The sequence below is a fragment of the Acanthaster planci genome, linkage group LG09 (genome assembly GCF_054643075.1).
Source record: "Acanthaster planci isolate LZ-2023a linkage group LG09, COTS_SCS, whole genome shotgun sequence".
NCBI lineage: Eukaryota > Metazoa > Echinodermata > Asteroidea > Valvatida > Acanthasteridae > Acanthaster > Acanthaster planci.
This window is the reverse complement of record NC_141785.1, coordinates 14,791,744-14,805,146: the sequence shown is the minus strand read 5'-3', so window position 1 is coordinate 14,805,146 and position 13,403 is coordinate 14,791,744. Positions and strand designations below refer to the sequence as shown.

The 13,403-nt window shown below is 43.3% G+C and overlaps 2 protein-coding genes across 2 annotated transcripts; one reads left to right on the top strand and one right to left on the bottom strand.

Annotated features, from left to right (window-relative positions):
• Positions 1-370: 370 nt before the first annotated feature.
• On the bottom strand, positions 371-3,410 carry LOC110982273 (uncharacterized). Its single transcript, XM_022240576.2, has one exon. The coding sequence runs from the start codon at positions 3,133-3,135 to the stop codon at positions 1,423-1,425; it is 1,713 nt and encodes a 570-aa protein (XP_022096268.2). The 5' UTR covers positions 3,136-3,410; the 3' UTR covers positions 371-1,422.
• Positions 3,411-6,292: 2,882 nt separating this feature from the next.
• On the top strand, positions 6,293-12,897 carry LOC110982261 (uncharacterized). Its single transcript, XM_022240558.2, has 2 exons — positions 6,293-6,808; positions 11,319-12,897. The coding sequence occupies exon 2, from the start codon at positions 11,367-11,369 to the stop codon at positions 12,432-12,434; it is 1,068 nt and encodes a 355-aa protein (XP_022096250.2). The 5' UTR covers positions 6,293-6,808; positions 11,319-11,366; the 3' UTR covers positions 12,435-12,897.
• The last annotated feature ends 506 nt before the right edge of the window (positions 12,898-13,403 follow it).

The window sequence follows — 13,403 nt, the reverse complement described above, 5'->3', positions numbered from 1 at the left end:
TGTGCTGGACTTTGGCCATACCATACAATCGGCGATTGCCATGATCTAGAATATTTAAAAGCAAACTGCGGGCTGATATAGACTTATGGGTCAATGTAATTTTCTGCCCATCTTGCATTTTATATTGATTAATATTTCATCATTTCATTTTCCCCAGTGAATCTACGTTTTTGATGAATAGAAATGTATATGTAGGGCCCAATCAAACAAGTGTTAAACTGATCTAATACCCTGGGTAAAGTAAAGTAACCAAATTATACATAAATATTAATACCCCAGCTTAGCACTTTCAAAGTATTCCTTAGAACGTTTTACCAATGATGGACAAAGGTTATGATCTAACATAATACGCACGTACGTAAAGGAAACGTTGTTTAAACTTAATCGTTTTATTAATTCCGCCCGTCTTTAACATAATCTCATCAACGTATCATTCAACAGCTTTCCATTCTGACGTTTAAAAGCAAATTGCCACATGCTTGTTGGTGGTATTTGTTTGTCTTTTCTGTGTACAAATATGCTTCTAGATGTCGATTAATCTTGACAAAAATGGTAAACTTATACCTATATCACTCATTTCAAAACGTGCTTGTTACTCATAAAATAAATTCAGCGGACTTCTTTTACACAATGTTATTGTAAATGATGTGCATATCGACATATTTTAATATGTATCGGGGACATTTCACCGTGTTAAATTCGTTCAGCATCCTACCCATGATACTGAATGACATGGAGTCTGAAGCACGAAGGCCTTACTTTCAGGGTAATAGCAGAAAATGGACTCGGAAGGTAAGCAATTAACACTCGGTGAAAGCAAGCCGTGAACATTAAAACGAAGGTGACATGTACGACTTGACTGGTAGGCTATGTATGTCCTTGGTTATAGCAAGCCGCCGCCAGGTCGCACTGAAGAGTAAAAAAAAACGCTACATGTACATGACGTGTATGACTATAATAAATATGGTGTCTCGAGTGCTATTTCATAAGACAACTTGAGATGACAGAGGGTGAAAATGAACGTAGCATTTTCTCTTTCTCTTGGCCCATAATTCATAAGGCCAGTTCCATCCTTGTATCGGGGTAGTTTGGAGTAAAGTTTTTCAAGTATAAATTTGGACGAGATGAAAATGGGGATTTTTGGGCTGGCCCCATTAATCTGAAGTGCAGTCACCTTGAATCGTGTATTTGGCATTGAGCACATTTGGCATTGATTTTAGTTTGCTCCATATGAAGATTCTCTCAAGGAATCTGTTAAGAATTCACAAGTATGAAGGACATCGTGAACAAATTCTTAGAATGTCTGTAAAGAGGGTCAACAAGGTTTGAGTTTCCAGGATGTGAAAAATTGCACAATGCTTTTAAAATGTTCAGTTGATGTAGTTATTTGCGGGAGAAACACAGGTGAAAGTCAGCAAGTCGTTAGAAGTACTCCCTGTCAGATGGCATGTGGTTGAAAGCTCCAGCGACACTTCGACGGTCTATTCGCGAGTGAGTCGGTTGTGTACTTGATGCATATCGTGGGGTGTCACTGGCAGTGCGCTTGGAGTTGTGATAAGCAAGAGTTCCCGCTAGAGAAATTCGGTCGAGACCGCTGTCATCGAAAGAAATGTTCTCCGCGTCCGGCGAATTCCGCTTCAGCCATTCTCGGATCCTCTTTTCGATGTCCTCGCTGCTGAGTTTCTGATTCAGTGGCGGGGCCGCTGCGTTGGAGTCGGACCCGGGTACGGTATCCGTTAGGGGCAGTTGGCGGTCTTGGGAGGAACGAGGACCAGGTACCCGTCGGATGGTGGAGTTGTGCTCGGTGCTGGCTGCGTCAACCGCGGAGAACTCCTCCTGCAACATCTCGATGAAGATGAAGTCTGACTCCTGTCTGGTCGCGGAGCTCCTAAGGGAAGTGCTCCCGGAAGAGGAGGGGATTGTTCTAGTGAAGGACAGGGGACGATTGGCGCGTTTCGCCGGTGTCTTTGACGGGGACGCTCGTCCTGCGTTTGGGTTTTTCATGTACCGCGCTCTTTCTTGTTGCTGGTGGTGAAGTGGAGCGTTTGGGTTCGAAAGCCCCTTGATTCCCAAGGGTTCCATTTTCACTGATGCTGCTTCACTTTGCAGGTTACTGGGTGTCATGTTCGGTCTGCCCTCATTGAAAGAATGGGGCCGAGATGGGTTTGTGTCTTCATTTCGGATCCGGTGCGGTGTGATAGGAGGGTCAGCAGAAACGCTAACCTTCAAGGGGGGATGATAGTTGAGCGATTCGTGGGAATTGTGCATTTGGTGCACGGGTTGCCGCCAGCGACTCCCACCTCCCACCTGGTCTTCGTTCGCGCCGAATCTCATGGCGGGAACGGTAGCGAATTTCCTCCCCCCGCTGCTGCGGGGACTCCCGACGTGATTATCCTGGGGCTTTGCTTCCTTTCCGAAGCTCGGAGGTCGGTTTCTGGTCAAGCTCACGGCCGTCACACCACCGTTTTCTTTAGACCCTTCAAGGGTGATGCTGTAAATGTCTGGGGCTATCGTCTCTGTCGGTGAGCTGGGGGTTAAGTCCTGAAACCCGGCCGTCTGGCGGGCAATGCTCGCTGCTGGGTCCAGGGCTGCCTCCTGCTGCCGTCTGAGCTTTCTCTCCTGTCTCTCTCGTCGTCTCCTCTGCAAATCCTCGAAGACGTGAAGGAAGGTCCTGAGGAGCCAGTAGGTGATCTGAGCCGCCACCTTCCTGCGATCGCACAGGAAGGCGTGGCACTCCAGGAGGCTGTTTTCCGGATTGGAGTCGGTCCGGGTGATCATGGCAAAGACTTGGGGATTCTGCTCGTCGGCCACGCCATAGCAGACGTGGTGTATGGGTATAAGCACGTGCTTCTCCTTCCCGAAAGGGCCGTTGACGTCCAAGAAGTGGAATCCACTCTCAGTGATTTGCAGGACAGTCTTGGGAAGTTTGGACTGTCTGTCCTTCAGTTTCAACAACGTCTCCACCGACTCGTCGATGAACTCCCGGCCGTACTCTCCGCGGGCCGGGATCTTGCCCAGGTAGTGTACCTTGAACACGGGGCACTTCTCCATCTGCTCTTGCTCTATGGGCACCACCAGTTTCTTGGAGATCTTCTTCTCCTCTTTCTTCCTTCTCGGGAGCGCCTTGGACGCCATTTCGAAGTCATAAACGTACTTCACGATGAAAATTTGAATAGATGTTTCCCCTGGTATAGGTCGTGCCGTACCCACGGAGTAGCACCTTCACCGTGTCCTGGCGCACCTGTTTTTTTTACAGGTAGGCCCCATAGTCTGGCTCTGGTTGGTACCGCGGTATTGTATTTACAATCCGGATCATGGCGCCATTGTTATGCAAGGACCTTTTCAATTGACTCTCACGTCTTTTTTCTGAGTACTCGGTACAGGAAATGTACGGGCCACTAAGCATCGAACAAAAACTTTTCGTGTTGCGGCCTCATACATACGTGACATCAGCAAAACACACTGCAGAGATGGCAGACGGTGGTTCGATGAAGTTTTGAGCGATATGCTTGTTGTCAAGTAAAGATTTTCCCTGCGGCTGTTTCGGTTCGTGTTCAGAGTTTGGAAAGTGATCTGCCTATTTTTTTTTGGTTTTTTTGCCTCCTCCTTTAGGTTGGCGGAAAACTTAAACTAGATCATTAGATACCGTGTTCGTGTTTAAGTCAAGTGTTTTAGAATGTAAAGTATCGGTGTCTACGGGAAACAAGTGATTTTTTACTCGCTGGGATTCTTTCAATTATGTCTTGCCAACAACTATTGCGTCGTGTAATTGATAAAATGACTGTATTATGTTGCTATACTGGCAGTTTAACAAAAACAGAACAGTCGTCAGGACAGTGTTGCGCCAGCATGACATGATTCACACACCGCATGACGTTTTCATGTTACTATGCGCAGCTAAAAAAGTTGTTGCAACTCATGGTTTCCGTACACAGTCGCCAAAAGTGTGTGGAAGCATTCTGAAAAGTTTTTGTGCTTTTCTTTTGTCGTTAAAAAGTACAGAGCACACTTAATGATGGCAATACATCATTGTGATCGATAAAAACATTTAGATATTCAAAACATTAAGTGAAAATAAACAAAGAACAGAAAGAAACCAACCCCCTAAAAGACCACAAAGACCACCGAGAAACAAAAAAGTCAGTGTTTCTGAAAGTCCTGACTGGCTACTCCCAGTTGATTTTAGATCATATTTATGAGTGTCATTCCTTTCTGTCACAACAGATTGAAATCATGATATTTTTGCTGCATCTCGACAGGAAAAAAATGCTCTTGACGATTCTAGGCCAAACCAAGGGCCTCAACCAAATTATACAGCTTTTTGTTACAACATGCCCAAATGGCGCCTGAGATAAAAACATATGCAAACAAGGCGACCGCGTCGACTAAAGAGGAAAAGTTGACCCAATGCAAAGAAATTCGAGCTAGAGGTTGACGCTTTAATAAGCTCTTCAAATACCGATGGTGAAGGATGATACGGACCCCATACAGGGGGAATGTGAGAGAGTGAGAGGGTACAATCAATGTGTTGGGCATGGGGATTGACGTCATAATAACCCCTGTGGCAAAGCGTCAGAAGAGTGCACCCACTTCCCTATTCTTTCCCGCCAGATTTTTTTTCGGTCGGCGTAAAATGTGATCTGCCATTCCCAATCCACGCTAATGCTTGGTAATTGTGAACCTCTCCCTGATTCTTGATTCTAATACTTCAAAGTGATCCAAAGTAAAAACAAACAAACAAAAACAAACAAACAAACAAACAAACACCCCAACACCCCAACAAACAAACAAACAAACAAACAAACAAACACCCCAACACCCCCAACAACCCCAACAAACAAACAAACAAAAAACAATGTCTGCCGAAAGCTGTGGCATTTAAATGAACAATGTTGAATTTTAATTGTTCAAGTGTATATTGGTATCACCTTCCAGACACATCCTATAACTTTTTTTTTTTTTTTAATATACCGGGTCACAAATGAACAGGGCAACGGTTGGAGGGGCTTGCGTGTTTTGCTGCATAATCTTTCAAGAACTAAAATAACGCATCAGGTATTTTAATACGTAGTGCACTGCCCAGATTAAATAATCGCCAGTCACACAACCATTTTCAACAACGGAACTTGTCAACAATGTTAATGGGACGGTGTTGCAAACCTTGCCCGGCATAATGTCTTCGAAGTTTGTAAACCTGCTTGATTCCAAGAAGCAGGAGGGACTAATTTTCACCCGTGCCACGTACCGCTTTGTACTATAATAATTATAACTTGGCATGGACTTTTTTCGACGTCAGTGTGACTATTGGTGTCGATAATGATTACCGATGGAAATTGGGACCGCAATGGAAATAAGTTAATTTAACTTTTTAATTTAACTGCGTCATCCCTACCGGTAATATTTCTACTCTTGGGAATCTTTGAGTTTGCTTTTCTTTAATTTATTTTTATGTAATAATATTGTGTGGAAATAGTGAATAAATCAAAACAAATCAAATCAATGAGGTTCACTTTGTTCACTTTGTACATGAACATATGTACATGTATACCGAACGTCTTCGGATTCATGCAGTGCCAACGACCTGTCAGCAGGGGGCGCTATATAAAGCAATTCGACACTATCACAATGGCTTGTGAAATGCATTTAAGTGTACACTGGATGATTTGCCGTGGCTTTCTGAGATTGCATTTTTTTTCCTTTGCCGTGTACAGAAAGGGTTACAAAGTGAGATGAAGTTCAATATCACGCTATTACTCTGCACAAGACTATTATGTTTAAATCAAAAGTGTCAAAGCACATCGCCACTACTTTATGTTATATACATGAAGTGTGACCATGGTAACGAAATTCCATTGCTGGTCATTTACACAGTGCCCGTGTCAATGGCAGGATGCAGGCTGCGACAGTCATAAATCCCAATGCCAATTTCCGCCACTAAAGGGGGGGCCATTGGGAATGAAACATAGCTGAAGTCGTCTCTGATCAGTTATGTGTTAGAATGTGCCAATGTGTTCAGTTATGGTCTGATCGAAACACAAGTGCAACAAGCGAGCGATTACGAACTCATTTCTCCAGCTGCATAGCTTGATTGTTCTTCACTTTAGGGGAGAAATTATGCTTGAACGGCAAGGGCTACCACAAATATACGCAGACTGACGTTTACAGTGGTAGTTGTTTTTGCAAGATTTCAAGGAATGAACTTTTTGACAGGAGAGAAAAGTACGTCGGCCCTTTCCCACGTCACGCTTTCTTTCTTTCTTTTTTTTTAACTTCCCCTTGCCCGACATATCTTGCATGAATATCTCGCACTGGGGTTATATAGCAGTCAACCCTACCGTACCGTCATCAAGGTATAAAACGGCTGAAAGCACAATAGTCACCGGGAGCGCGACAATTCACCATAGTAAGCCGACCGTGAAGACAGCCATCTAATTTTTTTTCTCCCCCATCGAATGCCACGTAGTGTAGAGGCTTTCGAATCGCCATACCGAAGTATGTACACACGGTGGGGCGCGCAGTCAGAATCAATAGCTCTTAACATGGAAGTATGAGTGGACAGTGCAGCCGCCAATGTGAAGACCGCATCCTCTCACAACCACACATGGAACCCCCTACCTCTGAGTGTACCGCCCCGTTTGAAATCTGGACAACCTACTCCAACTGCTACACGATTCCAGAATTGCAGGCTTTCGTCACAATTCTAGTCTGAATTGTGGTATGTCGACAGCATAAGGAAAGAATAACCCTCCGACATAGCATCGCCATTATTGCTCGCCTCGTGTCGGAGATCAAGACGCCGGACCGCTTGGTAAGCTTTCATATTTTACAAATGATCGTAGATCATATTAATAGGGTCACTGCTTTACGGGTTCCATTGCACATGAAGTTTGATTCTCGAGGGCAGAGCTGAATATTATGTGCTGTTACTGCCGTAACCAATGAGTCTAGTTATGCCAAATCCACCCAAGTGGCTTGGCACATTCCGTACTAAATGTCATTTTATACTGCAAACTGCAATACAGTCTGACAGTGAAACTGTATATGTTACGAATATACAAAAGCCAACATTAAACACATACGAGGTGTCATGTCACAGGTCCGTCATGGGGTTTAATGTAACATGGCTATGGCCCGTTCAATCAAATTCTGGCTACGTAATTTATACATGTACATCTCCCGTCCATTACAACTGCTGCTGTGCCGTTGGTCCATTAGTTTTCTGTGCGGGCACCTCGTAGTGAGCCTAACGGTCAATTTCAGTAACATCATAAGGGTATTATGTACATGTATTACTGCGAGACCTCCATTATCATTAACAAGACACATACGCATTCGTTCGCCAGTGAATTTAATTACAGTGTACTTGTTTAATCATCACTCCTTCTGTTCGAATTCAGGCAGCACGTAATTGAAGTTAGAAAATGCCAGGGCTAGTAATTTGCAGAAAATTATCATGAGAGGTGCTTCGTCCTGTTGTTATTGTTTGCATTTTTAAGTAACAGAAATAATGCAACCGTGCATTATTTCGGGGTGTGGTCAGAATATGTCATGAAAACTGATAGGTTCCCCATCAACCTGTTTTGTCCCAGAGCAGGCCCGGCAAATGAGCGACGTCAAAATGGCTTGTAAATGAGTCAGACACGTGTGGTAGAAATTATCGACCGGTCTGCATATTAATATCAACATGGCTGCTCTATTTTTCTCGCGAAATGACAGCTGCAAGTGAGACAGTTTTCTTCGATTTTCCGGAAGCGCTGGTACCAAAATTGCAACAGGCTGCTTTTGGGTTGTGAAAACGCAGACGGTAATGTTTAACTAACAAACGTTACTGGTGTGCATTCTAAAGGCAAAAGAATGAAAAACTCACTCTTGAAAGGAGTGCATCCCTCATAAATCCACTTGAAAAGAGTGAGAACCACTCTAGAAAAGAGTGAAAACTACCTCAAAAGAATAAAAATTACTCAAAGAGAGGCCATAGTTGTCCTTTAAATGGTTCCAGAAAGACTGAATATTTTGCTCTTTTTCAAGTGATACTGTCTCTTTTTAGAGTGGTTTTCATTCTTTTGGAGTGGTACATTTAAAGGCTTTGCTCCTCCCGAGGGTGAGTTTTCACTCTTTTGCAGAGAGTGTGTCCATTATACAAAGTCTGAGTCACGTTAATAACGGTTGTTTAAATTTAGCAGCAGTTTGTAATCTTAACCACATCCCACACTTTGGACTCCACTGCATGAATCTGAACCGAACTCTTCCCTTTCCACATAATGCTGAAAAACACTACTTTAAAGAAAATATAGCCGCCATCTTGTTTTATTCATATGATCCATGTGTGGTTGTTTCAGTATTGCTGAAGTTTCAAGAAAGGTCAGGTGAGGTTAAAATCGAATACTGACGCTTACTACTCGAACAGATTGTGTCGTTTCTCCTTTCATGAGAAAAGTCAAGGCGATACTTTTGTAAAATAGCCGCCGTACCCATTGATTCAGATAATGGCGAAATACGTCAAGTCCTGTTCCCATACTAATGAATGTTTTTTCCACTCGTGTTATGTAACTGTCGTAAAGATCCTTGTCGTTTGATTTATCTTGAAATAAATTTCAGACAATTTCAAATCCTAGTAACTTTCCGGACCAAATTTTATTCCCCCTAGGTTTCAATCAGTGCTGCATGTTGCGCTCGCGCTGCCCTTTGAGGGACGAGGCCATTCACATGTCGAGGATACAAGGATGTCGTTAACCGCAGTATAGTTTTCACCATCCGCACCTGGGCGAGTAGTACCTGACGCAGCATGAATGGCAGGAATTGTGAATGTCACGTGATGCGTGTTCCACCAATCAAATGACAAGAATCTGTGTGGCAGTTTTAGCAAAGAAACTATACCCGGTTTTTTTTGGGGGGGGGGGCTACACGGTGCATAGATTGCCTGTCGACCATACCACCAATCTTTGAAACAAAATGCCGTCCCTATCGTAACGTCTTGCTGCGAATTCATATTTCAATTCGTCAACCCGCCTCATACGGTAATTTTATGCTTTCTTTTTCCATACAGGCATGAAAAGTAGAAAAAATTGAACATTGAGCCCCCCCCCTATATAAATGGGAAGGGCAATTTGGACAGCTGTGTACATCACTAGGTAGCTTCTAGCTGTCCCTAACAGTCCCAAATTCTCCGATTTCAATACGATTTACGTACACCCTAAGGGGTTAATTGATTCTGTCTACAGCGCTCGGATTTACTTCAGGCCGCAACATTTCCTTGCAAATCATTTTTGTACGTCCTTCAGTGTGTTTCACTTCGCCGGGAAAGAAATGTAAACAGGTCTATGCAATGGATTTTTCTCAGACATTCCAATTCAATGTTGGTAAACAGGTTGGCATCATTGTGGATGAAGAATATCGTGAAGTGCATAATTTTAAACATTTACAATAGTTCAAGCTTTGCTGGAAACTTAAGACACTCAGTTTTAGTGTATCTGCTTTTCTGTGCAAAAGGCGAAACTTACATGTATTTTACCAGTGAAAACGTGTCTTAGAAAGGTTTGCTCAGTGGTTTATTGCCATACACAAACCAAATCCCCTCAGAAAAGGAAATTTGGAAAGAAAATTAAAATTCCAGTAGATTTTTTTTTCTCCCTGAAATGACATCACAGTTTTGCTTAATATGAACATCAAATTTGCTTTAGCATAAAAAGACTATAAAAAATGCTGTTTGAAATACTACTACAAACTTGACATTAAGGTAGATTGAAACACATTTTCCAGGGCTGTGGCAAAATAAAGACACTGTATCAACCTTTTAAGTTCATGAAGAACTAGATAATTGGGTGCATGCGAACATACCAGGCTTACAAAACTAACCAACGACCACACCAATAGAACAGCATGACGGATGGGTGGACGCGGGGCTTTTCAGAACATAATAAAAACAGCATTCCACAACCCATTCGCGCTAAAGAGCACTGGCGGCTGACCTTTAGGGGAAGCAGGCTCAGTGCTTTTGTTGACGCCCCCAAACAAAACGTCTAAATAGGAACATTGAAAGGGTCGCAAATAAACTGAGTATAGACGTTCACTGCAAAAAGAAAAATGCCCAACATACACTGATGTTCTCACGGTCTTTGCCAAAGGGGATTTTTCGCTGAACATTATTTAGAAATACGGCTTGACAGGAAATTCTGTCCTTGTTTCCTCCAACTTCCCGTGGGAGATCGCCATAATATATGAGAATGCCATTTTTAGACCTTCATAAAAATGACCTTGCCGTCCTTGAGGGATCTGAAAGTGAACGGGCAAATTATCCTGCTTCACCGGACCACTGTTTGGTCATGTTTGTGGTCTGATTTGATTAAGAATGGATTAGTGAGAGGCTGTTGTGGGTTTTGTAGCGTGAAAAAGGGATTGCGAGAAAGCTTGTATACCTGACACAGCAGAACTAAGCTTTGGTGCTATCCCGTAAAAAGCGTTTAAAGCCCCCATATTTACGACCGTCACTCGGGTACAAGATAAATTGGTTCATGATATATCAATTCGTACAGGACTTTTAAAGGGGCGGGAATAGAAGCTGGCATTCCTATTTGTGGCCTGCACCTTTCATAGTTTACATACCCTCCAGTCCACAGAATGCTTTGATAGCAGAGAATTTGACAGCATGCAATTTCTGGTTGATTTTGTCGGCGCAGGCAATTTTTGGATCCTGGCTTGCAACCTTGTTGTGGGTTGACATAGGTGATCTTCCCTGCAACAGTTTCGACGCAGGTTTTCCAATGATAGACCGACCATGAGAATGAAATAATCAAAGAACATATGTCTCTTTTCTCCTTTTAATAAGCAATCATCGAAAGGAAATTTGCGGCACCCAACGTCATGACACTGAATAGTATGACGTGCACTCTAAAACTCCCGGGTCAGATTGACCCTAAATTGGGTCCCATTCGGCGTGACCCTTTTCCGGGTCAAATTATGACCCAGAAAGAGTCACATATGACCCATTCCCGAAAGGGGGTCATATTTGGATCTGGAAAAGGGTTACGCCGAATGGGACCCAATTCTGGGTCAATCTGACCCGGGAGTTTTTAGAGTGTGTTGGCATTACTGTTTTGCTAATGTTGAAAGCTGAATAAGCGAACAACTTACAATTTAAAAAATCACTACAATAAAATCACAAATACTGAAAGTCAATTGAACAAAAATTTGCAATTAACAATAATAAAAAAATTGCATTTAACAATAATTTCAAATTTAACAAAAAAATATATTTCATTTGTTTATGAAATTGAAAGAGATGATAAAAAAGTTTTTGGCATGGAATGTTTTCATTTCAGGGATGATCGAGGAAACGTAGACTATACGCTTGAAAATAGAGCTTCATAATGGCGGGCCTTTTGGGTCGAAAGGGAAAAAAGAAGGCCCAATTGGAATTGAACAACGAACTGCCGTTCTTCGACGTGCACTACTTGGGCCGAAGCCTGACCAAGACCAAGATGGGTCGGGAGTGTACCAAGAACGTGGTGGAAGACCTGGTCAAGAAGGCTCACGGCCGGGAACTCCAGACGGTCAGTTTGACCATCTCCAGCCGCGGGATATGGGTCACCGAGAAGTCCGGCCAGGGTAACGGGCGAGAGACCTTCATTCCGATCTACTCAGTGACGTACGGTGCCGCAGACAAAAAGTACCAGAACGTCTTTACTATTGTGACGACTTACCGTCCCAATGGTGCGATCAACAAGTCGAACGGGCAGGATAAGGACAGTGGGGGCAGCGGTAGCGGTGACGGTAGCGCGACCGGCAGCGCGAACGGCAGCAACTGCAGCGGCGCCCCGGTGAACTGTAAGGGGAACAACGTGGAGGACTTCAAGGCACTGAAGTCCGTGAAGGCGTCCTCCTCAGAGGTGTTCGTGTGCCACGCTTTCCTCTGCCGCGACCCCGTTCTCGCCCGTGCCATGGTAGTCTACCTGCTCAAAGCCTTCAGGGTGGCCTTCGAGTCGTGGAGCCGGTGCATCAAGAGCGAGAGACTGCGGGAGAGGATCAAGGCTGGACCGGGCGTAACCGGGGCATCGGAGCAGGGGAAGAGCGGGCAAGCGGGGAGGAAAAACTCCCACCACGAGCTACTGACTGTGGAGCCCCTGGCCAAGCCGCCAGAAGAAACAGCACCCCTGGTGGACAAAGTGGCCGCATGGATGGACAAGTGGTTCCACTTTGGGAACAACAAGAAGCACAGCGAGATCTTTTCCTCGGAGGAGCCGTCATCCGACCCGTCGGAGTTCGAGGAGTTCTCTAAGAGAATGATGGAGTTCTCTGACCCGACCCTGCTGAACTTTGACGTCGACATTGAAGCAGAACTGAAGGACGTCGAAGTCTGCAGTGCCTTAAGTGAAGTTGTAAACCGGGAGCCTCCGGTTAGCTCATCCGCAGCTGGTTCGGGTGGAGTGGTGGTTTGAAACAAAACTGAAAGGCTGCACTGACATCAGATTTCTGATGTTTCGAGGCTGGTGAGTAAAAAAGGGTTCGTCAGTCATTCTTTTAGCACATCAAAACGCTCGTGCCACCATCTCAGATAAATGATCCCGCAGGAACCTAGTACAAGAAGCTTCAATATGAAGAGTGACCAGGGAAATGTTTCATATTACTAGAAAAGACTTTAGGAACTGGAAGGATACTATCTTTTTAATTGATTAAATCAGTATTCGCAGATTTTGTCAGTTTCTTATCAATCTGGTTGTAGTGGGTATGATCGATAACAGAGCACTAAAACAATTAGAAAAAGGATAGATTTATTGAAACAAGATCATGTGATGATTGATTAAAGAAGGACGGCTTAGTTAACTGAGAACAAGATTTCGCTGATTCTTGATGATTTTGTTTCTCAACCTGCTTGAACGTTTTTAAAACGTACGTTTTACCTCTTCAAAAAGTAACCTACCACGAATAAGTCTGATGCTTCAGTGTTTGAAATATATGTTGGTAAAAGTCAACGGAAGAATGAATGAAGTCCGTTTTCTTTTTAGAAAAACCGCATTGAAAGCTGCGTAATACAAAAGTAACAGAAGGGCTCAACTTCAAAAATAAAGAGTTGAAGTAAAACTGTACTCACAGTGCGTTCGATTTATTTCCTGAGATTTTTTATATTAATAACCCTACTTTTGCTATAATATACTAACTGCGTTTATTTTCTGTACTTAGGATTTAAATCTGTGCCACATTTTATACGTCGAAATACTCTTGAAAGTATTTTCGAAGCTTCAAATGATGTGTGTCATCTGTAAATATTTAACAGTGTGGAATCTGAACTTGTCTGTTAATATCTCAAATATCAATCAAATATATTTGTCTAGTATTAATCATTATTGTATTTCAAAATGCAGTTACATTTGTGTAAACAGCTAATGAGAGTATTATTGTTATTTACT

Bases quoted from the DNA above. Each gene is read 5' to 3' on its own strand.
- LOC110982273 (XM_022240576.2), bottom strand. From the start codon at position 3,135: ATGGCGTCCAAGGCGCTCCCGAGAAGGAAGAAAGAGGAGAAGAAGATC.
- LOC110982261 (XM_022240558.2), top strand. From the start codon at position 11,367: ATGGCGGGCCTTTTGGGTCGAAAGGGAAAAAAGAAGGCCCAATTGGAA.